Source organism: Aspergillus clavatus, genomic scaffold (genome assembly GCF_000002715.2).
Source record: "Aspergillus clavatus NRRL 1 1099423829805 genomic scaffold, whole genome shotgun sequence".
Taxonomy (NCBI): Eukaryota; Fungi; Ascomycota; class Eurotiomycetes; order Eurotiales; family Aspergillaceae; genus Aspergillus; species Aspergillus clavatus.
In genome coordinates this window covers 1,772,997-1,800,720 of record NW_001517094.1, presented here as the reverse complement: position 1 = coordinate 1,800,720, position 27,724 = coordinate 1,772,997, and the positions used below count along the sequence as shown (strand labels likewise).

The 27,724-nt window shown below is 51.3% G+C and overlaps 10 protein-coding genes across 10 annotated transcripts, besides 6 other annotated features; 6 read left to right on the top strand and 4 right to left on the bottom strand.

Annotated features, from left to right (window-relative positions):
- Positions 1–199: 199 nt before the first annotated feature.
- Positions 200–1,849, top strand: ACLA_024230 (F-box protein; the record flags this gene model as incomplete). Its single annotated transcript, XM_001269133.1, has 1 exon — positions 200–1,849. One exon carries the CDS (start codon positions 200–202, stop codon positions 1,847–1,849), a length of 1,650 nt encoding a protein of 549 aa, XP_001269134.1.
- Positions 1,849–1,881: a microsatellite.
- A 652-nt stretch (positions 1,882–2,533) lies between these two features.
- ACLA_024220 (putative myosin class II heavy chain (MHC)) lies at positions 2,534–9,453 on the bottom strand (the record flags this gene model as incomplete). Its single annotated transcript, XM_001269132.1, has 2 exons — positions 2,534–9,336; positions 9,417–9,453. 2 exons carry the CDS (start codon positions 9,451–9,453, stop codon positions 2,534–2,536), a joined length of 6,840 nt encoding a protein of 2,279 aa, XP_001269133.1.
- Positions 9,454–9,964: 511 nt separating this feature from the next.
- Positions 9,965–10,000: a microsatellite.
- Positions 9,966–10,000: a microsatellite.
- Positions 10,001–11,063: 1,063 nt separating this feature from the next.
- On the bottom strand, positions 11,064–12,192 carry bgt1 (1,3-beta-glucanosyltransferase Bgt1; the record flags this gene model as incomplete). The annotated part of the gene is made up of 4 exons (XM_001269131.1): positions 11,064–11,299; positions 11,363–11,520; positions 11,596–11,853; positions 11,933–12,192. The coding sequence occupies 4 exons, from the start codon at positions 12,190–12,192 to the stop codon at positions 11,064–11,066; spliced, it is 912 nt and encodes a 303-aa protein (XP_001269132.1).
- A 333-nt stretch (positions 12,193–12,525) lies between these two features.
- On the top strand, positions 12,526–12,907 carry ACLA_024200 (uncharacterized protein; the record flags this gene model as incomplete). Its single annotated transcript, XM_001269130.1, has 2 exons — positions 12,526–12,588; positions 12,671–12,907. The coding sequence occupies 2 exons, from the start codon at positions 12,526–12,528 to the stop codon at positions 12,905–12,907; spliced, it is 300 nt and encodes a 99-aa protein (XP_001269131.1).
- Positions 12,908–13,509: 602 nt separating this feature from the next.
- ACLA_024190 (uncharacterized protein) lies at positions 13,510–14,007 on the bottom strand (the record flags this gene model as incomplete). The annotated part of the gene is made up of 2 exons (XM_001269129.1): positions 13,510–13,731; positions 13,807–14,007. The coding sequence occupies 2 exons, from the start codon at positions 14,005–14,007 to the stop codon at positions 13,510–13,512; spliced, it is 423 nt and encodes a 140-aa protein (XP_001269130.1).
- A 916-nt stretch (positions 14,008–14,923) lies between these two features.
- On the top strand, positions 14,924–15,743 carry ACLA_024180 (emp24/gp25L/p24 family protein; the record flags this gene model as incomplete). Its single annotated transcript, XM_001269128.1, has 3 exons — positions 14,924–15,121; positions 15,261–15,468; positions 15,541–15,743. 3 exons carry the CDS (start codon positions 14,924–14,926, stop codon positions 15,741–15,743), a joined length of 609 nt encoding a protein of 202 aa, XP_001269129.1.
- Positions 15,744–16,996: 1,253 nt separating this feature from the next.
- On the bottom strand, positions 16,997–17,858 carry ACLA_024170 (DUF3237 domain-containing protein; the record flags this gene model as incomplete). Its single annotated transcript, XM_001269127.1, has 7 exons — positions 16,997–17,119; positions 17,181–17,303; positions 17,357–17,372; positions 17,426–17,565; positions 17,632–17,666; positions 17,722–17,749; positions 17,817–17,858. 7 exons carry the CDS (start codon positions 17,856–17,858, stop codon positions 16,997–16,999), a joined length of 507 nt encoding a protein of 168 aa, XP_001269128.1.
- Positions 17,859–18,947: 1,089 nt separating this feature from the next.
- Positions 18,948–21,070, top strand: ACLA_024160 (endopolyphosphatase; the record flags this gene model as incomplete). The annotated part of the gene is made up of 2 exons (XM_001269126.1): positions 18,948–19,122; positions 19,209–21,070. The coding sequence occupies 2 exons, from the start codon at positions 18,948–18,950 to the stop codon at positions 21,068–21,070; spliced, it is 2,037 nt and encodes a 678-aa protein (XP_001269127.1).
- Positions 20,537–20,575: a microsatellite.
- A 2,488-nt stretch (positions 21,071–23,558) lies between the features above and the next one.
- On the top strand, positions 23,559–24,746 carry erg27 (the record flags this gene model as incomplete). Its single annotated transcript, XM_001269125.1, has 1 exon — positions 23,559–24,746. One exon carries the CDS (start codon positions 23,559–23,561, stop codon positions 24,744–24,746), a length of 1,188 nt encoding a protein of 395 aa, XP_001269126.1.
- A 1,206-nt stretch (positions 24,747–25,952) lies between these two features.
- Positions 25,953–25,979: a microsatellite.
- Positions 25,954–25,979: a microsatellite.
- Positions 25,980–26,118: 139 nt separating this feature from the next.
- ACLA_024140 (uncharacterized protein) lies at positions 26,119–27,121 on the top strand (the record flags this gene model as incomplete). Its single annotated transcript, XM_001269124.1, has 2 exons — positions 26,119–26,269; positions 26,334–27,121. 2 exons carry the CDS (start codon positions 26,119–26,121, stop codon positions 27,119–27,121), a joined length of 939 nt encoding a protein of 312 aa, XP_001269125.1.
- Positions 27,122–27,724: the final 603 nt, after the last annotated feature.

Genomic DNA, 27,724 nt, shown 5'->3' with positions numbered 1-27,724 from the left:
CTCTACATCCTTACAGTCCCGGGACTCTCGAGCACTCACCTTGTGTCACATATCAGTCCCGAGTTATCCCCGACCTATAGCGAAGCTATGTAAAATCTATATAAAATCGATATCATGACTCGATACCCCCCTCCCCCTGATCGTGGCTTTGGTTTCCATCCCAAAAACCAAAACAACCGGGCCTACCAGCTGATTGATGATGGCGACCCATCTCCCTACAGAGCTCCTGCAGTCGATTCTGCTCTCTCTCGACCTCGAATCGTTCTACTCGGCCCGCCTCACCTGCAGTTCCTGGCACCATGCGGCGTCCAATCCATTTATCCTGCGATCAGCCCTGGCGGAAGCACCTGTGTCTCTGCCTGCAACCACCCAGGACACGCTCACAGCGACACAAGCCTGGAACACCTACTTGACACAATTCGCGCACCGAACCCTCCTGGACCGGCGCCTCGGCGTTGAAAAACAAGCATCCAAGCGTCTTCTCCCAGCAGGGTACAGCAGCCCCAGCACCACCGTAGCGCTCTCCCCGGACGGCACCAAGGTCGTCGCCCTCAAAGGCGCCCGGATCATGCTCCACGACTTCCACCGCGACACATGCACCTCTTCCTTCGCCCTCTCGCGCTCCCTGTACCCGGTCTGGGCCTGCGTGTGTCGTGCTCTCGTCTATGGTGCCGGCGCTGGCGCTGGCACCAGCCCCCTCGCGTTCAGCGAGCGGTACGCAAAGTCCCATATCGCGCTCTCCAGCCGCGGTGACCTCGTCGCCGTCGCGCTGGGCCGCACCATCCAGATCTACGACCTGGCGGAGAAGACGCTCGCGCAGCCCCCGGCGGAATTCGTCCTCGGCGACAAGACCACCGAGTTCGTCGTCGCCCCGCCGCCGCAGACGTACCAGGAGACAGACGGCGTCGTCGAGTCCGTCGCCTTCGCCGGCGACGATGACCTGCTCCTCCGCGTCGTCATCGGCAGGGAGTCCGGCTCCAGTGCGCACATTCGAGTCCGGTACCTGGGCGACCCGGCCCGCGCCTCCTCCACATCCACCAGCGCAGAGTCAGACGTCGCCTCAAACACCGAGCGCGACCGCGACCGTCTCGCCTATTGGCGCGCCAACCTCAACCGCATCTACCTCGACTCCGCCGCGCTGGCCGCCTCCCTCTCGCAACCCACATACTCCGAACCCATCTCGCTAACGGGCCTTCTCGTCCTCCCCAACTCCCTCGCCTCCCGCCTATCCCCATACCCTACTGAACCCTCATACACATACTTCCTCTGCGCCCTGCACCAAGGCTTCAAAAACAGCTACTGTCTCGCCCGCACACCCACACCATCCACGACCTCCACATCCTCCCAACCTCCAGCACCACCAACAATCCTCTTTACCTTCCCCACCCGCCCCAGCGACCCCAACCACCTCTCCACCGACAAACTCCTCGCCGCCACGACCCCGGAATCCACCTTCACGCAGCACATCCGCTCCCTCTCGCACCAGCGCTGGGACGTCGCGAACCTGCCCGCCGCGACGGCCGCCGCGCCCGTGCTGGCCGTCGCGGACGACGGCGCCCTCTTCGCGGTGTATGAGCCCGGGGCCGGCCACTCGTACCGCGGGAGCGGGGGCGCGGTGTATGTGTATAGTCTGGCGGGGGTGGGGGGTGGTCCAACGGAAGGCGAGCGCGAGGAGATCCCGGCGTGGTCGTTCCTGTTGGATATTGTGGATGTGGAGGTGGAGGGGATCCGGGTGACACGGGAGCCGGAGCGGGAGAGTGAAAAGTCGGAATGGGGGGGTGGACGGCGGGCGTCGTATATGATTACTGCTATTGCCGGGGGGAAGTTGCTGGAGTGGAGGTTGAAGTGAAAAAAAAAAAAAAGAAGAAAAAAAAAAAGAAATTGATAGAATACCAATCCATAGAATGAGTGATGACTATATAGATACTCCCCACCGCACTTAATTTAATATGATCACTGCTCGCAGAGCACCAGCATGACTGTCGGTCTGAAAGAAAAAAGAATGAATGAATGAATGTATGTATGTCCAATTAGAAGAGGGTATCTATGTGATACGCTATCTCGAGCGTGATTACCTGCTGTTAGCAGAAATATGGCAAGTCAACGGGGGGGTATGTGTGATAAGTGACAAGTTGCGCAGGATAGACCAATCGCAGGGAGTAGAAGAAAAAAAAAATCACAGAATGGAAGAGAGTGACGGATTAATACACAGAGAGTCGAGAAGAATTGTACACATCTCTCTCCACAAAGGCCAACGGGTGGTATCAGATGAGAAAAACGCAGAAACATCAATATGATGAATATGTAAAGCGGGGAGGGAAATGATCGTAATTCACTGCCATCGAAAAAAAACGAGGGAGAGTTTGTTCAAGGAGAAACATTCAAAAATATAAAGCGAAGTAAGGCAGAGGCGGAAAAGAAAGGATCAGGTGTTAATGCAATATAATGTCACAAGTGGGAGATGCCTCCGTTGGGCTCTCTATGGATAGGGCATGGCATCGCCTTGGTATGAGAAAAGGGCGTGTATAAATGTTCACGAGGTCAACTGTGGCCCAAAGGGTCCTTCTTCGGCTCCCCGGGGCGATGCAGAGACCAGTCCGTCCGCTGTGCTCTCAACGTCCTCTCCGAATGAGTCCTCTGCATAATCAGTGGGCTCAGCGTCATGGTCGTAGCTTGACCGTCGGAGCAGCGGAGGAGTGCTGGGGGGCTCTTGCATAGGAGCAGTCGGGCGTGATGCCAAAGGTCTGGGTGTCGTGTTCACATTCCTCAGCGGCCGACTTTCTGACGACCGCCTCCACCCGGGTGCTTTGGGTGCACTTGCGTTAGACGACCCCTGTCGGAAGCTGGACGCTGGAGGCGTCAGAAGCCCTGAGAGAAATGCGCTTGCATTGCTTGACTTGGACGGCGTCTGCTCTGAGGAACCGGAATTCGAGTTCTCCCTGCCTTTGCGCCAGTTACCCCAGGCCGCTGCGGCTGCCAGAGGAAGAGAACGCGGCGACGCGGTCAGCTCGGAGAGGGAAGGAAAGCTGGGAAAGCCCTGTCCGGAATGAGCCCTTTCCCGCTCCTGCAGCTGCATCTGCAGGTTGGCCTTGAGACGGATAGCCGCATCACGCACCGCATGCTGATTGAAGCTTGGACCAGACACGGTGTTAATGATATCTTGGAGGTCATCAACACGAACTCCGAGAAGCTCGCGCAGCCAGTTGATCTCGGTGTCTTTCTCTTTGATCTTGTTCGGCGCATCCTTGTCAACGCCAGACAGCTCCTGCTCCAGCTCCTCAATACGGGTTTCACGCTGTTGCAACTGGTCCTGGAGAACGAGAATCGACTCTCGCAAAGCCTGAGGGGAGATCTTCTCGGGAACCATAGATCCCTTGCTGAAGGACATGGATGGGGAATTCGAGTGCCTGGGGGGCGACTGGACAGGAGCAGCCTTGGCTGATTGAGCCGCTTCGGCCGCTGCGCGAGCAGCCGCGTTGGCGATCTCCAGCTTCTCCTCGAGGTGCCGCACACGATCCTCAAGATGGTTCACCTTGTCATCCGACAGCGCCAGTCGATCCATCAGATGAGACTCGGCGCGCTGTCTATCCTCGGAGGAGTTATGCAAAGCACGTGCGTGACGTTCCCGCAGGTCGTTGAGAACACGTTCATGCATGGTCCGCTGCTCCTCAATCGCACGCTCCCTGGATTCGGCCGCTTCAGCCAGAGCCGCGGCCCTGGTTTCGCTGGCTTCTTCCAGAAGCAACTCGTAGCGCTCCCGTGCTGTGTCATTATCAAGACGGACATTCTCTAATTGGCTTTGAAGACGGATGATCTGTGCTTCTAGCTCGGCACGCACAATGTTGACTTGGCTGTTGGCGGCCTCAAGATCCGACTCCAGCGAAGTTCGCGTTCGCTGGATCTCGGTGCGACTGGTCTCACGTGCCTCGTTGAACTCGCGCTCATAGCGAGCAGCCTTGCTCTCCAGGTCGTGGTTCTCGATTCTCAAATTTGCAACCAGTTCCTCTAGCCTGGCGTTTTCTTGCTGAGATTGTCCGAAAATGAATTTCAGCTTCGCCGCTTCCCTCTCCTGCTGCTCGAGCTCGCCAATATCGTTCTCAAGCTTCTCACGCAGCTTGACCTCGCGGCCGTAGGCGCTTCGCAGCTCATTGTACTTAGCAATGTGCTCCTCCTCCCGTCTGCGCCAGGAAGCTTGGTCACGCGTGATATCCCGAGTGACAGTTACCATCTCGTCCTGAAGGCGATCAAATTTCTCGCTGAGATTCTGCCGAATGCTCAGACCATCTTCGATTCGTGTCTTCAGATGATCGATAGTGCCACGAAGTTTCTCATTTTCAGCCTTGGTCTTCTCAAGCTCGGCCTTCGCCTGCTCACTTTCGCGCTTCCAGCTGTCGCTGGAAAACCGATACTCGTCCAGAGTGCCTTCAAGCGAGATGTTCTTCGAGGAGACCTCGGCAAGGGTGAGTTTGAGTGTAGCATGCTCTTGCTCCAAGGTGTCAAATCTAAACTGGATTTGTTCAAAGTATGGAATCTTCTCCTCCTTGAACTGAAGCAGACGAGCCTCGGCGGATTCAGCGGCCTCGCTATGGCGCGCAGCCTCATTCTCGGCAAGCTTCAGAAGTCGCTGGAGCTCAGCCACAGAGTCCTGGGCCTCTCTGCGCATGTTATACTCCTGCTCCGCGCGCTCGTCAGTAAGTCTTAACATGTTCTTCAAGCCTTCAATCTGCAGCATGAGGCTGTCGGCACCAATCTCCTCGGCCTCCGAAGGACGAGGTTGGTACTGAACCAGCTGGCTTGATACAACCTCCTGCATCATGTCTCTCAGCTTATCCGTGGGATCCTCTAAGAGTTTCTGCGCAGTAAGGGCATGCAGTTCGGCGACACTATCTTGCAGCTTGAGCAGTTCGAGATTCTCTGCCGGTTCTGGGAGTTGTGGAGCTTCACGAGTAGCCAGTGCTTCCAGGATCATATTCTTCAGTCTATCAAGCTTGCGGTCACGCTGCATGAAAGGTGATCTGGCCTCATAGATGCCTTCCTCCTCATACTCCTCATCTTCATCATCAGCGTCACTTCCTTCGATCTCAACAGATACGCTTCCCCTGATCCATTTGTTCTGCGCTTGAGATGCAGCGAGCATCACTGATTCTTGAATCGCCTCTAATGCGCGCTCCAGAGGACCAAGGCGCTCCTCAATGACGGAACCAACCAAGTCATTCACGCGGCGGTCAAAGAAGCGGCTTCTGTTGGCCAGCTTCTCATCCTCGCCAGAGGAGATCACATCATCCCAGTCACTGATGTGTTCGATCCGGCTAACTAGCTGTCGAACGGGCGAATGAACACCAGAGACGAAACCCCTGGAAGGAGACACGGAAGCTTGAGAATATGCGTCGAAATCGAGCTTAGGGACTTCGAGGGCCTGAGCCACCAAACCTCGTCCTGGGCTCGGGCTCGGTGCTTCACTTCGGATGTCGGCATGGACGTGCCGTTTCTCTTTGGATGGTCCCAAGGCAGACTCCGGGGGAACGTATGCTGGTCGGGGCGTGCTTAACCTTTCGATTCCGACGTCAGAGTCTCCATTGAGCTGTTCCATGATGGCATTTAACTCCTCATCATTGGGTGACTCTTCCTCCGAAAGAGATCTGAGCTCTTCGGCCGCTGGCTGAGAAGCTGCGGCCTCTGAAGCATCGTCCTGAATGTCTACCTCTAGCTGAGCACTTTCGGGTGGTGCCTTCTCACGCTTCGGCGAAGGTGGCGGGCTAACAACAGCGTAGCGGGAAGCCATGAGGTCATTCTGTGGCTTTTCTGGCTTCTCGGGAGTAGACAGGGTGTTCGATTCTTCGACAACAATCGGCACAAATTCACGAACAGCGGGCTTAAACTCGAACGGTTTCGCAGTCGCGGATAGAAAAGTATTTTTCTGACTAGTGTCTACGCTCTTCGCCATGGATTTATTGTGTTCTTCTGAATCAGAAGCGGTTGCCTGCGGCGCAGAAGGTATGTCTGTTTCCTGTTGTTTGCCGAGGGACTTTTGAGAAGTGTCGTCTTGGTTGCGTTCTTCTGAATCCAGTTGTGAAGCTGATCGTTCGTCCTTGATGTCAAACGGAGTCCATGTTGAAGCCTCGCTAATAGGTGTATCTTTTCGTTCGGAAGGTGTGTGTTTCTGGTTCAGGATCATCTCCGCGTTGTTCTGGTCCTGCTTCCCTGGCACCTCGTTCTCCTTGCCCTCGGCAGTTGCATGAGACGCAAGAGGCGCTTGAGACGCTTGAACGTTACCGGTCTCGGTGAGAGGGTGAGTGGGCATAGCAAACTCAACATCTCCCTCCGGGCTCTCGCCACGACGGGCACGCTTGTGACGATCTGACGAGACTCGACCATGATCGTCTTCCGCATCGGCCTTGCTCTTCTTGTCTTGTACATTGTCATCCGGGCGGACAATCGGAATCGCTTTTGATCTCTTAGATGCCTTCGATGACTGAGATAGATCGATGTCGCCAAAGATCTTGGTCCTGTTGGGTGAAGGCTGCTCCGAAGCGTTCGAGTTGACACTTGCGGATGGATTGAAGGCAGGTGCGGCGACGTTGAAAGAGGCCGACGAGAATTTGAAATCGCCAGATGGGGCAGTCTGGTGGTTGGCGCCTCTAGCCCCACCGGGCGTGAATGCAGGAGCAGTGGCATTGTAACCATTTGCATGCGGAAGCTCCGAGTTGGCTCCAAAGGTAAATCCAGACTTCCCCATGCCCGAGAACTGGAAAGCATTGCCTTGGGACGGGAAGTTTTGCATGGTCGACGCCCCCATCGGATCGAACTCTCTCGCCTCAACGTTCAGTGTTGATGTAGAGAGCTTCGATTTGTGACCACCGACGAATGAGGTTGTGCTTGGCTTCGGCTCATGCCAGGGAATGTTGTCTGCGAGCGGGCCATGTCCATGAGGGACTCCGGACAGGCTAGGATTGGTGTCGATGTCGGACCCTTCGTTAGTATGATCATGCATGTAATTCTCACCATAGAACTGCTGCAGATGCTGAGGCACACGTTGCATGCTATGATGATCATTGTTCGGCAACGCCCATCGCGATTGGTAAAGTTCCGAGTTGTTCATATTGTTTCGGTCGTCTTCATCAAGCTGCCTCTCTATTGATTCCTCCAAGTGATAATCTGACGGGCCAGCTTGGTCCAAGCCCTTTTGGAGGGTTTCGCTCAGGTTATGACCACGGCTATGACCACGCGGTGTCGGCTGGGCAATCTCCACAGTTGATGCGTGGAAATGGTCAGGGGTTTCGGCTCGGGGATGAACAGGATGCAACATCTGACCGGCAGGCATACTGTCCTGCATCTGCATGCCATGATCAAAGTGGCCAGCAAACGAGTCCTGTGATGGCCGTGATGGTTCGTCCAGGCCAGGGTGAAAGACGCCCTGATCATGTAACGGTGAAATCGGTGATAAGATAGACGTCATATTGGGCAAATTGCCAGGAATGGTTGAGGCAACGCTGCCTTGATGAACATTGAAGAAGCTCTGGGGAGTAAGAGCGCCCTGAGCGGGAGGAGTGGGCTGGAAGGGGATGTACCCCGGTAGGAGACTCTGGTCCACCCCCAGGAATGGCGTTTGCACCCCGAACTGCGAGGCTGGAGACGCCAACGACGCGATACCGTTGCTTGCATTTGCAGACTGGTTGAAGTGAGGAGAAAAATGGTGAGGAACGGAAAGCGCATTACTAGCTGCCGATGCTGTAGGGATCGGGGGTGATGCAATGAGCCCGGGGAAGGGAGCCGCCATTTGACCCAGAGCAGCAGAAGCAGGGGAGATGGATGGCGGCACCTCTTCATCGCCAAGGGAAACCCCTAGCGCCCGTAGCTTCTCTTCCTGGAGCCAATTGACGTAGGCATCCCATTCTGCTCTGTCCGGGAAGCTGACATGGCATTGTACAGCTTCACGATCCTCTTGGATGTCCTTGAAGTCAGGGAAGGACGGGCGACTGAGACCGCCGAGCTCAAGGGTCGCGACATCTTCTGGTCCGTCTTCTGGTCCGCTGATGGTGAAGCCGCGGATATCATAGCCTTCCTCCTCCCATTTCTTCATTCGTTGTTCCACATCATGGACAGTCAACAAAGGATACCTAGACTCCTCAGTACCTCTCTTATCTTCAAAAGGAAGGGCGATAATGCAAGCTTTCCCGCGCCAGTTGATTTTCTTCCTAAATCGAGGGGTTGGTGTAGGTAATTCCTTGTCCAAAGCTGGCTTTTGTGGCGCTATCGGGTTTACCGAGCTTTCAAGTGGTTGGGATATTGACGAGGGCTCATGATCAGCCTCTGCTGGTGGTGGAGGCAACGGCTTGTCAGCTGGTGACGGGGCCTTGGGAGGCTCTACCTCCGCTGGAGGTTGTTGCTGTTGTGTCTCTATTACTTCGGTCATTGTGGATGGCTGGGGATCTTTGTCGTATGCGAATCCCCAGAAGTCTTCTTGTCGGAGCGTGTCCGCTCGTTTGTGCAGGGAATCTTTGAGCTTCTGGCGCGCAAGGCTACTTTCGCTGTTCCCAGCAAGAGCTCGTCGGCTCACAAAATCGGCAAGGGTGGGCGTTCTCAAGATGTCCTCGTCGCGCGTGTCCTGCTCCAACCCAAGCCAGTCGTCGGAAGCGTCGTCTGCGAAATGATTCTGCGCAGTGAAGAACGAGGGGGCCTCACTACCGGAGTCGTCGCTCAACCAGTTACTCCGCTCCGTGCGAGGCTGTCCCGAGAGATATTGATTGATCCAATCCTGGGTGAAATCCTTGATTGATTTGCCTCCTCTTTTGCCGAATAAGTCTCGTCTAGGAGAACGATTCCGCGGATTACCCTGTGGGTGACGTGACGTCTCCGCGGCGGAAGGTTTCAGGAAATCCGTGGTGTTCACCTCAGAGCCGTGATATATACCACTACGCACCGAGGTTGGAGAGCTCGCGCCTGAGTCTCGATCGATGCCGGCGAATTGGCTCAAAGACCACGAGAGCCTCCGGGGACTGGGTGCGGCGTACGGAGAGCCCCAAGCTGTTGTATAGTAGACACTGCCCTCCTTTTCTCGAGTCTCGGGGGATGAGGTGGATGATTCCCAGGCCCCGTGCAGCTTCGGGAGAGTGGGGAGAGCTGTCGTTGGCGGGTTTGGGGTAACGCTATCGGTCCTTGGTGGGTTCTGCGGGCCAGGGGAACCGGAGGTCGAGAAACCCGACACTCCTGAGGATCCAAAGGACGGTATAAATGAAGCGACCAGATGCGAATCGTCGCGCAGACCGTTCGAGATGGCGATAGAAGGTAACGGCAGGGTAGTCGCTGAATTGGCGGAAGATGCGGACAGATCTCGATCTAAGAATAGAAGAACATTGAAGATTTAGCTACTTGGCCCCTGTATGACGATGATCTGAGAGGGGGAAGGGAACAGCAACCCATGCAATCTGACTCAACATCAAGGGCAATTGACATGGGGAGAAAATCACTGCGTAACACACACACCTTCCGTGTCGACACCTGCAGCAAGCACTTGCTTGCTGCTCCCCTTATCGTCCAGAATGTTGAAGCATGGAATATAAACAACTGAGATCGAAGACCAGCTTGTAGATTGATTTCACCTCAGATCAACGGGTAGGACAAAAGGAAATCGAGCCGTTGAGGGAATGAGGTGGAACTGCGGCTCAAACGACGAGATAACGTGCTTGGGAGGGAGGGGAGGGTTTCTTCAGGGAGGGGCGTTGTCAGAAAGAGAGGAAACCAACAGTGATAGTCAAGGAAAAAGGAAGAAGATGAGCGACAGGACAGATTACAGGCACCTAGGGTATGCGAAGACCTCGGACCATGGCGCATCCACGAAGGAGAGAGCTGGGGTGAGGAGAGGAAAAGGAATCGAGACTAACCACAAAGTCGGAGAAAGTAGTAGATACTAGATAGTATCTAATAGTTAGGCTAAGGGGAAGAGGATAGCCAACTTTTTTTTTTGTCTCTCTTTCTCTCTCTCTCTCTCTCTCTCTTCTCTTGAACGTCTTGGCTTCGTTGAGCTAAGTCATGTCATGATCAGCAAAGGCAAAAGCCAAAAGAAAAAGCAAAAAACGAAATGCAAATGAAAAGAGCTGTAGAAGCGCCAGAACGACACAGGAAACTAGCAGAGGAGATGGGTTGTCGTCGAACAGGCCATTGACACATTTGAACCTCGAAGCTGTTGGGGGGAGACTTTTTTTCTGCCAGGTAGGGGGGGACTATCAACTCCGTAGAACAGCGTCAGTCCATGAGAACCACCAGTTACAACTACGGAGTAGGTAGATACTATCCAGTATTCCAGCTAGGTCTCGACCCGATGACTCTACTGATCTTGATTCTCCAAGAATATCTAATATACTTGCAGACTTGCACTGATGATGCGGCATGCCTAACCGTTTTGTTTACTACCTTACTTACAGCTACAGCACACCTAGCTTGCCTCGAATAATACTAACTAACTATACTAGCGTTGACCGCCATCTCATTTCAGTACCCAGCGGTAATCCTCACAGAGTATGGACTATGGAGTATCTACTTGACTACGGAGTAGTCAATCTGCCATGGAGCATTAGTTTCAGGGGTGTCTCATCTCATTTTAAAATCTTATCCGTCCCGATGATATCAATGAAGGTTGCTTTGACTGCTATCAAACACGCCCTGACGGGTCGCGTTCTCGATTCAGGGGTAAAAAGTACGCTACGAACCACGGTTCTGCTCTCGCCCGCAACGGAGGACGGGACTCAGGGAGACGGCCTGAATACGTGGTTCCCTACGGAGGGCGACGGCCGAGACAACGGATTGATCTTGTTGTTGTGTGCACAAGCTGACTCAGCCATCTATGTGGGAAATGTGCATGCGCCACTGGACCATCTTTGTCGCACTTAATGTATCTACTCTACTCAATTACCCTTTAAGAAAAAAAAAAAAAAACACATATTTTGTTCACGAAGTCCTCAAGAGCATAATGGTATATCCGATTGGTATTGATATCATACAGAGAATAAAGGTCCACCGGGGATTCTTCACACTTGTTGCGCCCACAGAAAAAGCCTATAGCTTATTTACTTGTTGCACTTGAGATCGAACTTGACCTTGCGATCCGCGGAGAAGGCACCCCAGTGCTTCTCGTCCTGCATCTCGCCGTTGTCACCCTTGGTGTCGGGCTTCCAGGCCTCATCGAAGGCCTCGAAGTAGAAGACATCAATGCCCCAGTCAAGGATGCCGCAGACAGCAGACTGATAGTAGGTGGCCGCATTTTCGGTGCTGGCCACGGCGGGGCCGTAGTTGGAGCCACCAGCTGTGAGAATATTAGATCCAGTTCGTCGCCCGAGTCGATCAGCAGCAATGCGGAATAACTTACTTGTGGGCCAGCCGGTTTCACCGTTGCCAAAGCGGATCTTGTCTGGGTTAGGAGCGACCTTCTCAATGTGCTCCAGGGCCTGAGCCATGTCATCGAAGTAGGTGTTGGTGGCATTGCTCAGTTCCTGGCCTTGCCAATAGGCGAAGCCGTTGGCCAGGCTACACGACCAGTCAGCCATGATCCATTCCACTCCAATATAATTGCCTGATGATTGGGGGAACAAGGGGACTCACATGTAGTTCACACCACCCTTGATGATGGGATCGGCCGTGCCATCCGCGATCTTGTTCCAGCTGTCCACGAATCCAACAGTGACCTGAGGGAACTCGTTCTGGACCTGCTGAATTCTCTTGAGCAGATTATCGGCGGTGAGGCCCTTTCTGTAAAGGACCTCGGAACCGACTGTGATGGCATCGACGACATCTTCGTTTCCGTGGACGGATGCCTTCAGGGCGGAGAAGTCCTGGTTGAAGGATTGATCGTAATCGGGCCTGATAAGGACAAAGAGATACGGTTAGAGTCTGAACCATCTGACATAAGAACGCGTAATGATAAGGGTCGAAAGCGTACCAGACACCCAGGACGACCTTGAACTGCTTCGCCTTGGCCGCGGGGATAATGTTCTTCGCCGTGTCGCAGTCACTAGCAGAGTACGTGCGGACGAGGGTGGTCACGCCCTTCAGCGCATCGAAATCCTTTTCGTAGTCCGATTGGGATTTGCAGCTGCTATCCGCATTCTTGTTGCCCAGTGCGAAACCCAGAGTTCCCTGCTTCGAGGCAACAGCAGTACCAGCTGCCAGAGCGATGGGGAGCAAAGTAGAGACACGCATTTTCTATCTGGTCTATTGGCTTGATGTGAAGTAAAAAAAAAAGAGGAGCGAGAGTGATGGAAGACAAGAACAAAAAAAGACTTGATCTCGATTTTAAAGAAAGGAAATAAGAAGGGACTGATTGTAGCCAAAAATAAACAGGGACCAGGAGGGACAGGAATGACGGACAACGAGGATATAAATACGCAGATCAAAAGTCAGTCAAACAATAATTTAATTCACTTCAGTACGTCGAAGGAAAAAGAGAATGTGGAGTAGTTGGGGATTATTGTTTGGAACGGGGGCAAGTCAAGAAGCCGAAGTTGCCTCCTGACAGAACTAGAAGAAGAAGAGATGGATGGGCTTTCGTGGACGGTGGACCATCGCCATCCTCAGGCCTCAGGTATCGAGGATAAGGTAAGTACGGAGTAAACCGTAAGGACGGTATCTTAATCTAGGTAACTAAAGTTGACTAAGGCATCGATCCTGTGTTTCACAGCCCGCATCCACCACTGCCATTATTTACCATGCTGTGTCACCCAATCCTACGTCTCAGTCTGTTTGCCAGGCTCCGAGTGACCCACGCGTGGTACCTGGGTTTAACGTTAACGGGGCAAGGCTCTCCGGCGATCCCTATAATCCTTACGGTCTCTGCTTTCTGGGCGCATCGGGTGAGACCTCCACAGCGCACAGGGGGCCTTGGATCTTGGACTCTTGGGACCGAGACACCGAGTAAGTCGTTGAAGGGAGGGCCTGGAACCCTGTCCCTTTAAAAAGGGACGACAAGTACAATGGTGACTGGCGAGTCTGAAGTCAGGACAACGATTCTATTGCATATTTGATAAAGGGAAGCTGTCAGGGACCACATCTTCACTGAGGAAAGCCCCCCCCCCCTGTTCCTTTGCCCTCACAGTTATCATTAACGATAGTACTTCCGCCACCGATGTCGCGCGCGTAATGATGGATGGATCTTCTCTCGATCAGTGGAGTGTATCTGTCTGGCCACTGTACGGATACACATCACCAATCTTCGATGCAAAGGGTCAATGATGTCACATGGGTCGAATAAGAACGCATACATTGAAATGATCCAACCCTGGACCAACAAACAACGGGAGAACCAAAATGCGGACATGCTGAGGAAAATTCCATTCTGTCCTCAAACTCAACTTGGGGATTATTGCCTTTCCAACCGAGCGTGTCCGGTCTAGCCTTGCCCTTCCAAATTCGGCCACATCCAGACGTCGCGCATGCCGAGAATTTTCCATCCGACCGTCGGGGATGCATCTGATTTTTTTTGGCTTTCGACCAGCTCCCCGACCCGCAGCCTTGTGTCCCTTAGTTATCGATAATGGTCTTCGCCTGTCCCGGGGTGATACTACGTCCGGTTATATTGTTGAATTTGGTACTGATGGCCACCCACCGGTTGTTCTCCCATTGAGAAGCAATTCTGTGGAGAAGTACCACATCCTCTAGGGTGAAATTTTCGTCGATATAGTATATCCTCTTAGTCTTTGAACGGGGGTTGTTGCGCGCTTCCGCATACTCACCCTCGCGGATCTGTCCAGACATGGAGTCAGTTTGTCTTGCCAATCAGGAAGGCATGAAGGTGAATCCAACAGTGTGCCCACTCACGTCGCCATCTGTGACAAAATGATTGGCAAAGGATACCATTCGCTCTGGTTCTCCATCAGACTCGCTGATACTGAATTCAATGTCACCATATTCATCACCCATTTTCTGCTGAAAGCGCTGATGTCCAAGTTCGGCAAGCTGGAATGCTTTTTGGATATAGGAAAACCGCTGTTTCAAGTCCGCAATTGACCTATCACCCATTGTAACGGATATCCATTTCCAAGATAGTCCGCGGGACTTGAGTCGACAAAGAAGCTTGTCTTCTTCGAAAGACCACTCAGAGGCCCCGTTGCTACCTATGGCTCGGTCAGCTGGTTACACTTATTCTTACTGATTTCAAACAACAATCACCTGAATGATTGTTGACAAACCCAACTGGTGGTGAGGCTCCTGGCACCGTGACAGTGTGCTTCGAAACAACCTTTGCACGCTGCCACGGGTTAGAGCGACTCATGGAACTGACACAAGAAAGAGAAGGGTCATAGCACGGAAATAGATAGGATACCCTTCTCGCATCAGTAGCCAGTAATTCCTCGCACAATGCGCTTGGCTTGAATATGGACGCCAGAGGGATACGAAACGGTATGCCGTCGACCACGAAGACGGGCATTGCAATTGTTGCTAAACCCATACGTGATTTCAAATTTTCTGAAGCAAAAAGACTCCTCACGGCTTCATATTATATCAAGTTTGACGCTTGAGGATTTGCGTTGGCTCATGGTTTACGTTTGAGCCGAACAGCTACCTTTTATGAAGAAAAAAAAAAGTAACACCTCAAGCTGGGCCTCAGACGTGCTTCCTGCCTTATATGGACAGACTTATCTCTAAATTGACTTCGTAGCAAGAACGTTCCATGTCCCGAAGAAATACTGTCGGTATCATGTATGAGAGCCTCATGCCAGTTGGCAACGTTACGTTTGAGAGACTCCATTGCAATCCTAAGGCGGATTGTTTAGAGGTGGTCCGAGCGTCTCGAATTTCCAATGCTGTCGGAGAGAGAACACCTTGCGCGTCGGAGACCAACAATTAGGCCGAACATCACCACGAATCCGTGAAATTTCCCCTCCCACGAAACACTCGGCTTCGAAAATTGCATAGAATCGAAGCACTACTCACAATGCGATTCTCCGCAACAACTCTCTTGGTCTCCGCCCTGGGGTGGTTTTCCGCCGTCGCTGCACACAACATCCAACTGAAAGCGCACTCGAGAGAATGCTTCCACGAGGTATTGCACAAGGATGATAAGATGACCGTTACCTTCCAGGTCGGTGACAGGGAGTTTGGTGGGAGCGGAAACCTCGAAATCGATTTCTGGGTATGTACCCTGAACACTGGATGCTGGGCTTGGTTGGGCACACGGGGTTGTTGGATTGGTATCGAGGCGATCAATCAGTCAACGAACTGATTAATACAAGCTTTGGACTGACTGCTAATTCTGTTTTCGCATTCTCCAGGTCGAGGATCCTCAGAAGAACCGCCAGTACTTCAGACAAGCCGTCTCATCGGAAGACTACTCGTTTACTGCCCACGCCGACGGAAAATACGTCTACTGCTTCAGCAACGAGGGCTGGACCTCTAACTCCAAAGAAGTGTCGTTCAACGTCCATGGAATTGTCTACGTACCGGAATCTGAAATGGCTCAGGATCCTCTGGAAGCTGAAGGTGAGTGCTGCACCACGGAGTTGGGCTCGACTAGATCTGGGCAATAGCGGCTAATACGGTCGTTCCTTTTAGTTCGCAAACTATCGGAGGCTTTGGCTCAAGTGAAGGATGAACAGTCCTATATCGTCGTTAGAGAGCGGGTACACCGAAACACGGCCGAGAGCACAAACGCCAGAGTGAAGTGGTGGAGTATGTTCCAGCTTGCTGTGCTCATTGGCGAGGGCATCTTCCAGGTCTGGTGGCTGAAGAGATTCTTTGAGGTGAGTTATAGGTGATGAAATTATTCAGTTGGATATCGTACTGATATTGTATGATAGGTTAAGCGGGTCGTCTGATGTACAGCCATGAACAAGTTGTAATGGAGTTATCTCTTGGGTGATGATTTGGTGCCTTCTATTGCATTTACGATCAGAATCTTGCTTTAAGCATCTCTAAAGGAAGAGCGTGGTTCTTTTGAATGATTATATGCGGTGTTGTTAATCCAGACTCTGAGAGGCATCTCAATCAAAGCAACTGAAAAAAATTGTTATGAGATACTTATCTCAGACCACTGTCTGAATTATGATTTCTGTGGAATGCCATAGGGCGGATGCAAAATCTGTAAACTACTACTACACAGGGGTTATTGCCAATAATAATATCCGGACAGTAAAGTACTATAAACCCCGCACTGTCAATGAACCTCCAAATTGAAACTCTCATAGTTCTGTTTGCATACTCCGAAAAACTGCCCAGAGAAACATGATCAATAATCAAGCAATATTTCATGCCTGAAATCCCATAAGTGAACTCATTCAACTCGACTGCAATGGTGCATCCTTCCAGTCCCTCAATCCTAGGCCCTTCAAACCACAACCTACAAAACAAGAGCGCGGCCTTTCTGTCTGATGACCCTCTGTTCTATATCTGCTGGGGAAGACAATCCTGCAGCAGCTGTCTCAAAGGCGACGAGCCCTGTAGCTGGTGCCCAGTGGTACGTCACCGCCATCCTTCACGTCGTAAACACGCACGCAAACTGGCAATCCCAGGCCGACGGCAGATCCGGGTATCCTAGAAACCCACGCTTCAGGCACCTCGCTAATACAACTGCAGACTTCAACCTGTGTCCCTAACACGTCATGGCTGCCTATCTTGGCTCCCTTCAGCTCGTCACAGATCTGTCCGCTGGGATCGAGAGAGAGATGGGAGCTGCGGGCCGTGCCGTTCGGGTGTCATGTTAGTACGATCACGTTTTTGACCGCGTGTGGTGCGGTACTCGGGACGCTGGCTGTTGTTGCGCTGGGGGTTCTTGTCGTGCGGTTTCGTGGCAGGTTTCGCGGTTACTGGGGAGAGGGGAAGGTGCGTCGTAGGTGGCTTCGTCGAAGACCGGGTGATGGTCATCAGGAGAGCTACGGTGCTGAGAGCGAGCCGTTACTGCGATGATATTTGCTGCTTTGGCTTGAAATTTCATTTCCCTATCAATCATCTAATGGGGGCTCTTATGACGCTCTTCAAGACTTGTCATGCTAAAAAATTATTTCGCTTTCTCCTAGCCCTTGACAACCTGGCTGACTCTGTATTCGACGACAACGGGCTTGCCCGTCTCAACCACGAAGCGACCCTGGCCGACGAAAACCCGGTTCTCGAGCTCCTTGTACCGATCATCGCCGGTCTTTTTTTTCACGTTAGTGACTGCTTGCTCGAGATACATGCATCCTGCTTGCGCATCTTACCTCGAAAGTGAAATGGGTGAACGAGTTTCCGAATGGTGTCGCGCCATCCTTGGCTGTGCCCTCGAATACGGCCTTTTCGGCGGGTCCCAGTGTGACTACACCGGTGTAGTGCATGAAGAGTAGCTATACAAGGTCAGTCTGCGGTTTTATTCTCCACTGTGCGTCTGGAGTCGTACGGCATCATCCTTGGTCCTGTGTATAGTCAGTCAGCAAGAATCTCAATATGTCCCGCTTGAAATACGAACTTCAGGACACCATGAGCATTCAGCCGCAGGTGCTTGTTGTCGGGGTCCGCATGGATGTAATCGTTGCCGGTACCAACGAACTCGGCGTCAAGGGCAAGGGAAGCGTCTGGAGCGCTTTTGACAGTACCCCCGGTCATGGGCTATGATCAACGCAGTATTGGTTAGAAAGATGTCTCGCGGTGAGTCGGCTCTTGACGGCAGCTTACCACGACCTGCAGGCTGTTCAAGCGGGAGGCACTGCCTTGAGAGTAATCAGCATTGCTTTTGGCGATGAACATTAGGTCTCTGGAGCTTACCAACGGCGAACCCAGCGTCAATTGCAACCTGCCCCAGTGTCAACATTCATATCTGAGGTAGTATGCCGTTGGGGTGGGCAAGCTTGCTAACTGACCTGGACCGTAAAGGCAGGCTGGAGAGAAGGAAATTCAGCCATGATGAATTGATAGATTCGATATATAGTGAGTGGTAAGTAAGACAAAGTCAAAGACAAGATACCACAATACAGTGTCTCGTTGCACAAACAGAACTCGATAGCTTCTGAGGGGATGACTCCCACTTCTAATAAACACCGTCATATGAGGTGAGCCCCGCACCCTATGATGAATTGATGATAAACCTTAGGGAGCTTTAGTGGCTCAACGGATCGCGGATTTAGCTCGGCCATTGTCCTGCCTACAGATCTACAGCTCGATGATGATACTTGTGTACTTTCTCTCATCTGAAACATTTGATATGGATTCATTTGTCATTTCTGTCGCAAAGCTCTTGATAGATAGTCAGGAAGCATACAGATTACAGAATATCTTGCAAGCACAAGTACAGCCTAGTTGAGTACTCTCCGTGGTCGGATCGACACCCCACATGTAATTCCCATCAATAAAACCTCAACATGGACAACGATCGGATCTATTGCAACTTAGTAAGTTGTCAATCCTTCAAAACGAATATCGAAACACTGGTGTACTACTAAGATCATAAGATGCATTCGTGTAGATTCGAAGGGTCTATGACCCCCAGGGTCCTTCGCCCACCTACACTCTGACCAAACAGTCCTCAGTAATAGCGCACGTGGGAATAGTTCACTATGATTTCTTTTGATGCTGTTAAGTGGGAGGTTGAGTCACGAGACAGTAACGGGAATGCTCGCGTGTCAATCGGTATCCTCAAGATTAGCGAAGATAAAATGGCTCCCATCAAGTTATTCAGACTGCTATTTAACATTATTCGAACTATCACCTCTCCCATAAACTCGAACGGTCTAAGGAAGAAGAACGGTAGTACTTACCGAGGAGACTTTGCCCGATTAGGCGAGGCAGCCGTTGGGAAACATCATCAGTGACGTTGGCGACGGGTAAGTAGACTGACCTATCTGTAGTGCGCGACAAATAATTCCATACCTTACCGCTTCCATCCACCACCTTCATCTTTGGTCCGCGATCAATGTTTCAGGTTCTTTCTGACGGATGATCCCAGGTTGATTTCCCGCATCGTCGGGACATCATTCCTACCACACAAAGCATCAATGGTCCCAACGCTTCTCCTGCAGGGTATCCTGATTGCCTGTACATGTGCATTCCCAGTCTTCGAGCAACAACCGCTGGGCTTGGAGCCTCCGCAATCCAATGCTGATTCTGATGGAGTGAATACAATCAAAAAGCTCCCGCGAGGGCTTCAGGGGCGCTTCCTGCATATAACGGGTAAATTTTCCCGCAGCTGTGTACCGTGACATGCGAATGCTGGGAAATTCTGGGATCGATCATTAATATGTTCTTCTCTTCTCTAGATTTTCACCCTGACCCGCATTACAAAGTTGGAAGCTCTAGTGAGGATGGTGACCCGTGCCATCGAGGCAAAGATCGCACAGGCTCTACTGGGTACTTTGGTGCTGCAGGGTCGGACTGCGACTCGCCATTCTCCCTCGTCAACGAGACATTCAGCTGGATAGAGAAGAATCTGAAAGACAGCATCGACTTCGTCATCTGGACTGGAGATTCTGCTCGCCATGATAATGACGAAAAGGTCCCACGCACGGAGGATGAGGTTGTTCGCCTGAACGAGATTCTGGCAGACAAGTTTGTCAATGTCTTCAAGGATAAGCGACTCCCCAACGGGCTTTCCATTCCGGTCGTGCCTACGTTTGGGAACAATGATATCATGCCTCATAACATATTCAAGGCTGGACCGAACCGCTGGACAAGGAGGTTTGAAAACATCTGGGGTAAATTTATACCAGAGCATCAGCTCCATACATTCGTGGAAGGTGGCTGGTTCACCAGCGAGGTCATCCCGGGCAAATTATCGGTCATTAGCCTGAATACCATGTACTTCTTTGACTCCAACTCGGCAGTCGATGGGTGCGCAGCCAAATCCGAGCCTGGATATGAACACATGGAATGGCTTCGGGTTCAACTTCAGTTAATGCGCAACCGTGACATGAAGGCCATTCTCATTGGACATGTACCTCCCGCTCGGACGGACAGCAAGCGGAATTGGGACGAGACATGCTGGCAGAAGTACGCGCTTTGGGTTCATCAATATCGTGACGTGATCGTTGGTAGCGCCTATGGTCATATGAACATCGACCATTTCATCCTCCAGGACCATCACGAGGTGGATATTGCTGATAACAATGAGGATGCTGTATCCACCAGGACATCAGAGGACGCTACTGGAGACATCTCGATCCAGTCCCGATCAGGCTATCTCAATAGTCTCAGGAAAGAGTGGACTAAGATGCCATCACCGCCAGCCGATACATTCACAGAGAACAGCTCAGCGGGCGATTGGTTCTCGGAGGATGCGACGTCTGATGACATTGAAGACACTCAGGCCGGAAAGTCCAGGAGAAAGAGATATCGCCGATTCTTGAAGAAGATTGGTGGAACCTGGGCTGAGCGCTACAGTGTTTCGCTTGTGTCACCGAGCCTGGTTCCCAACTATTTCCCCACGTTGCGGGTCGTCGAATACAACATCACTGGCCTTGATACGATTAACGAGGCCGAATATTCAACCGTTAGTGATATCTCTGGTCGCTCAGCTAACGAGGTTGAGGAAGATCCAATGGACTCTGAGCCGACACAGGATCTGGGTGTGAAAGACAAAGGAAAGGGAAAGAAGAGGAAGGATAAAAAGAAGAAAAAGAAGAAGAAGCCATCATTCAAGGTTCCAGAGCCCCCGTCCTCCACTGCACCACCGGGGCCGGCATATTCGAATCAGCCATTGACATGGCTCGGTTATACTCAGTATTTTGCAAATTTGACAAGGATTAACAATGAATATGCCAAGCAACATTATCTGTTCGCGGAGAATTTGATTAGCATCCCCGAAGGAGATGGGGTCAACATGACAGGGTACAATAACCCTTTTGCCTTCGAGGTTGAATACAACACTAGAACAGACAAGGTCTACCGACTGGAAGATCTTACTGTTCGCAGTTATTTCAAGCTGGCCACTCGGATAGCAAAGTCCGAAGCTGGTCAGAGCGAGGTATCGGAAATAGGGACGTCGATCAATGCTACTGATGACGATATTGAACGAGTTACGACGAAACAAAAGTGGAAGAAGACTCGAAACCGAGCATGGGAAACATTTCTAAAACGCGCATTTGTTGGATACTATAAGAGTGGTGAGGTCGATGAGGACTAATGGGTTCTCCTCCGTTTATAATATTTCCATTTTTGGTCCGTGAGTTGTGGATGATTTTCGACATCGTGTATATATTTATAGTTCCTATTCTCCTTCCTCTCCAAGCCCTACCTCCCTTAGGAGAGGTTTTCGGCTTATCCTCTTAGTATATCTATTTAAGTATGCTGTTTCAATTTAAGAATCTATCAATATGAAGATAACCTGATAATCTTAGCAGTGTCCTCCATTCCCACTGTATGCCTACTACATTCGCCCAGCAGCACTCTTGAACTGACATCATACTGGCGGTGAGAAGAATGGAATTCCAGAGCTGTCTATTATCCTCGTAACGATAGAGATGAGGTTATCCTTCAGTTCTCTCAGATATTTCTGTTATTTACTAGAGTGCCCTAACACCCTAGAACTTCCATAGATTCCATAGAACATTTGTTTGAATGTAGCTGCATCAAAGTTGCACATAATAATAATGACCTTAGGGAATGCAACATTGTCAGGTGATCGATTGTGGACTAGCGGTCAAGGAAGCGGTATGGTTCTGCCTGAATATACTGTCGCAACCAAGTTGGGGGGAGAACAATGAAATCATCGCATCGTCTGGAGGGATGGTCAATATTGCTTTTATCGTCCTATTATTGTCAAGAGATAATGGCAATGTCAGATACCTCAGCGGCTCAGCCTCATATTTCTAGAGGCTGGCTACGATGCCACGCTGGCAAGTGCCTTTGCCAGTTGTCAGTCGTCAGGTTGGCCCCGGGCCCCCGTGCGACAAATTGCCTACGATGAACCGCATGGGCGCTTGAGACCACAACGGTTTAGGCTTTCTTGTCTTACCGTCTTACGGGGTTCCCAGCGGGATAAGCACAGGGGTGGACCTATGAAATATTGATCAAATAGACATCGAGTCCGCGATTAACTACGATACCATGTTGGAATTTCAACCAGCGGGGATGCTTTGATCACCATTAGCACCCAAAGAGAGGCTTGGTGGCAGCGAGATCCACCGTGTCGACTCGCAATGTCCCTATCAAATCATCCCGCTGGAATTAAAAGCTGCAAGGCAAGGAAAATCAGCAGTCGGGCTCTGACACGTATCGAGCTAATGAGCGCGCCGCCCCATTCGTGCCGCATGGCTCGCTAGCTGGGAGCAATTTGGGCTTCGGACTCGTCTGCCAGCAGTCACTGTAAAATCATAATTGCCACCTTTGTTGCCCATGTCAAGAACTATGGAGTAAAAAGCGGTGCTTATGACGAAAAAGCATCTCTGCTCATCGTCGCGACTGACTTTCTCCGATCCCTCGGGTCGTCATTATTGAAAAAGAGAGGCAACTGGACATTGGAGTGATCCGTGCCCGGTGACGGCCTGAATGCCCTTTCGGAACAGGGTTGCAAATCTCTTCTTCCAAGCGACGATATTAAGTCGTCTCGGCCTTCATGGGGCTTTAATTAGCACTACTTTAACCACAGTGGGCTTCGCTCGCCAGATTGCTCTACTCTGTCCAGACTCCAAACCTACAGGCGCACTGCTAACTTACGAACGTGAAGAAAACTCCCTTGCTTCATTACTTGTTCAGTATCTTCAATTGCTGAAGAAGCATGCAGTGAGCTAAACGCGTGTTTTATGCTCAATTGAACCGGTCAATTCAGCTTCTGGCGTGGCCATCTGCTTCATGACATAAGGGAACAACAGCGTGATAACTTTACGTTCAATTGACTGTCAGCATTGTATCTGGCAAGGACACAGGTTTCTGGGTATCATTGCGCACGTTCAGCGACTCGCGATGCATCTTGTTTCCCTTCAGCTCTGCCAACCCGACCCTATCGCCATTCGCCTATCTGCGCTCGATCAATACTCTGTTTACGCCTTGCATTGTTATTCGGACGTCTTGTGACAATAATTCAATTCCTATGGAAACTAGGAATTTGACCCATTGTCGTTTGCGAAGCGGGCATCTGTCAGCACAACCGTCTTGATACTCTCGAAGTCTTTCCGAACTCCATTGATTGCTTGGTTTAGCAGTTTTCGACAACCAGCGGTATTGTATAACAAAATTCCCACATATCAGATCCCCCGAGAGGTCGAATTATTCGCTGTATATATAATATTCTCTCTCTCGGCAGAGATATTGACTTGAAGAGGCGTCTGCATAATATCGGTCAGGCTGTTGGCTCGTTCCGGAGGTGGCCTGCATGAGACAGGAAACAAACACGAAAGCCAGCTCTACGAAGGGTGCTTTGCAGCAATTTTGGCTAAGCGCTCGCAGCGGCCAAGCCGAATTCGTTCAAATCCGGCGCTTGACATGATCTTTGAGAAAACGGCGTTTGGCTGATCTACTGTTCGTTTGCGCGCGCTTCCAAGGTAAGCTCTTCTTCTACTCCAATGCTGTTTTATCGGTCCCGCTTTTCCCAAGATGGGACCTCGAGTGCAATTGTTATGTGTAATTTTGTATAATCGAGAAGCATTGCTCCTTTCTCCAGAACTGTGCTGAATATGTGCGCCGAATCGGAGACCCACCAGCCATCAGAGCTCACCATGGACACGGCTGACTTCCATGATGATTGTGCTCTGATAGATACCGAGTCTCTAGAACTTTGGATGGCTTCCTCCGAGGTTGACCAGAAGGCCTTGGGCAGCTTTGCTGCCATCACAAGCCTGGATAATCCATTCTTATCGGCTATGTTATACCGAGTCTTGGGCTTATCGGTCATGCTGTCAAAGAAGCTTCTTCGTGCACGAAGACTGCGACGATTGGATCCCACCCGCGAAACAAAGTCTCTGCAATTATATCACCACATTATATGGCTCTCCCGCGAGGGTCTTTTGATCCTGGAGGAATTTGTGCTTCCCATGGTCGAGGCATATGTGGAGTTGAAAATTCTTGCATACAAGCTCCGGGCATCTTTCTACCACATATTCGTCCTATTCCACAACCAACCCACAATCCACTCTCCTGGTCTCCCTAGTCTTTGGAGCAACTCTACCGGACCAAGCAGTGCAGTCAGAGCAGAAACACCGTCCACAGATCAAGGCTCAAGGTTCTCGTTCAGCTCGAAACCTGAAGTGATTCCGGTTCCCGAGGATGTTAGCGTACATGGCAAGGGGGTGACGCGGCGAAAAGTGACGCAAGCCCCTCCTGGCCTTGCACCGGTTCAACCGCCGAAGGCCACCTCCTCCTTCCTCCTCCCTGTCCTCGATTACACACCCACAGCTACGGCATGCTTCAACCACGCCGCCCTTTTGGCAGAGCAGTTCCTCCCCGGATCACATCCCTTGCGGCTGTCAATCAAGCTCGAATATGCTGCATACCTATATGACTGTCTCCACGACCTCCACGCCAGCCGAAGCTTGGCAAAGCAAGCTATTGCGGATGTCTACAACGCGCAGGAGGGCATGGACGATGAGAGCTTTGAGGATGCAGCCGAGATAGTCCGGATACTCGGCAAGATGGTCAAGCGGGCGGGCAAAGGCAGCAGCAGTACGGGGCCGAGCAGCTCATCTGCAGGAACGGTAAGAGGCGATATTTCTCAAAGCGAGCGCAGCCGGACCCCGAAAGTTAGAAAATCCGTCTCACAAGCGACAACAATGACTTCCGTCTCACCAGCTCCGGTGACCCAGTCTCCGAGTAAGGCCGAAATGCCTCCAGCGATACCGAATCCAACCATGTTGAATCCGATATGAAGAGACTAGTGAGAAATTGTTGAATGATGTTGCGAGTTATGATGACTATGAAGATTGACGATGACGATGAGCGTTCTTGTCAATACGAATTTACTCGCTTTTGGGGAATCGGGTCACCTTCCTGGCAGTCACACTTTTGATTTACTATAATATTGGCATTTTTCCCCTTCTTTTTTTCCTTTGCGATTTCTTTTCTTGTTGGTTCCCCAGTTGTACCTATCACGGCTGTTCCGAGGCTGTGCTGTCACTTTATCCTTGTATTTTTGTACAAACTATCTGTTTTGGAGGCCATCTGCATTTTTGGTGTAACTACTGATATCTCCTTTTCTCACTTTTTTTCAAATTCCAGCTCCATATGTCCAGTGAAATACCACCATCGAGGTGTTGACCGAGTATCTGTGATGCGATGACTCTTGACTACTATTATTCCCGTTGCCTGAGGCTACATAACACAGGATCAAAGTTCGCCCGGCCCGAGTCAACGGGTCACTTAACCTTCGTGACATACCCCAAACAGGAAGGCGGCAGAACGTGCAGCGGAAAATTCCCCCCCGAAAGTCAAGTTTAGTCAACGGTAGAACCTAAGGGATTGGAATTCGATTGCTGATTGATGATCCCTTTGAGATCTATCTGTCTGACTCTCGAGGCATTGCCCGTTCATGCACGTCTTGAGGAGCTTGGTGCCTGTCTATCGTGTCGCTTGACCCCGAGTCCCGCTGCATGATCTAACCAGGACCCGTGGTCAAATCAATCGCGTCTTCATAATATCATCGCCTTTTTTTTTTTTCTTTCCCCCTGTGGTTGAAACTTTACGTTGCAACGAGTCGTCCCTTTACGTCATCCACACGGGCATCAATTCCTTGCGACTCCGGTCGCATATTGGGTGTCGCAATTCTCAGGCTACCATCTGCATCTGTGGCTTGGCTGTCAGAAAGATCTACTTCTTGTCTTTCTATACTTGTCTCTCGCATCATCGCGCATTCTGTCCGGTACTAATCCTCTCGTTGCTGGGGTTCGCCTGTTGCAAGTCCGAACACCAATAGCCCCCCCCCCCGCTAATCGACTGACCATCAACAAAACCCAATAACACTGAAGAGGTAACTACAAGTACAAGAATAGATCGACAAGGCTGCGATTTGCGCATCATTGTTCTCTACTAGGCTACAGGCACCAGCATCTTGGTCGCTTGACCTACACTCAAATACCTTTTTTTTTTTTTTTTTTTTTTTTTTTCATCTCGACCCCTCTTGTATGGCAATGAATCTGCCCGCTCTGGAACTTCCTCAAACAAGCACAAAAATCCCCTCCACTGTGAAGAATCGTCGTCGTTAGAAGAATCGCCCTAGTGCGAAAAGTCCATGAGTGGTGTATGATGCGGTCGGGGCTTCGGAAACCCGGCGCGATTCCGTTCATTGCGCTCATTCTCTTTTCGATTCTTAGCTTGGTGCCGTCGCTGGCTAAGGAATGGGACTTTTACAACCTGCAAATCGGTTATCGTGGTCTGAGCCGCAATGAAGTTCGCCGTATGTGGTTTTATGTTCTCTCCGAGATCGCAACGTTTGCATGCTGACAAGCTGGACCCGGCAGACCTTTCTCCTATGAAAGACGGCTCTATCGATGTTCGACCGAGGACTCGCTCAACCGGGCCGCAGTGCAAATCATGGCCTGATTGCAAAATGCGTCCGCGACGGGCATCGTCGGTCGCCTCGCCTGTGAGCGCAGTTGAAAGGGTCACTATCATCGATAGTGATCCTATCCCACTGGCCGTCACAAAGCCGTCGAGCCTTGCAAGAGGCGTGCGCGCTTTTAAAACGTTCCTTATCAAAAATTGGGACGAGTATCAGATTCCACAACCGGTGTCTACGAAGAGTGCGCCTACAGAAGCTTCTCGCTCGCTCCCGCCTTTGGCCAATTCGTCTCTAATCCCAGGTACCCACGCCAGCGAGGAGCAATCACCAATCACCAACCAATCAACGCCAGCTCCGAACCGTCTTCTTGACCAGTACCGGATACGATTTGCCTCGGGTTATCACGATGCCTGGCAGCAGGCCTGCCGCGTCACTGCTGGGTTCCTCGAGAACCTCCTCGCTTCAACTGGGGCAATATCATCACATTCGAATATCTCGATCCCCGTCTCTCAATCTCGTGCCACTCCGCCGCTTTTCATGGAGCTAGAAGACGGAGTTCGTCCGTTGATGGGGGCGATTCTGCAAATCACATCCGCAGACGTGCCTAGCGAATCCACAAATCTATTGAATGAGACGACGGCTGCGGGACAGCCGGACGTCGCCCGGGTAGATCCCGAGCCCAAGAAAATGCGCGGCAGCTGTATGGCTATCGTAATAGGCTTGGTTGCCGGTGTGATGTGGTTCTGACGGAGCACTCGATCCTACCGATCAGGAACCACCACCACCTGATCCCGATTCGCAGACTGCGTGGCTGGGCTGCACTAATTCAACATCTTATATTCGCCATGTCCATGCTTATGTTATATACAAGAGCCTTCCGACAGGGGCTGTTGTTTACCTATAATCTGTCGTATATCGGTTCCACTTTTCCCCACTGCAGAATGGTCTGTGATGGGGCTGGCTCTTGATGCTTGTGCTGCGGGTATTTCCACCTTTCGTCCCTGAGACGATTGTACATGCGCTCGTCCGCCCGTGATGCCTCATCGGGCTTACGCCTGTTACGAAGTTCCGCAGGCTCTCCAAGGGAAGGCTCTGGTTTAGTGTCCCGTGGGGATCTCGACAACGATGTGAAAGATCGGAGAATTGACTTTGTACACTACTGAGTGCCATATACAATACTATAATGTCTGTTGATCCCATTTGAGGTCTTTCGTAATGTAGCTGTGGCATATTGGTTGGAACTATTGAGACTCTTCTAGATGACGCACCTGTAATGCGTATTTTCTACCTAATTAACGAAAAACCAACTCATCCACATCCCCGTCCTAAACCTGACAAGTTGAAGTTTAA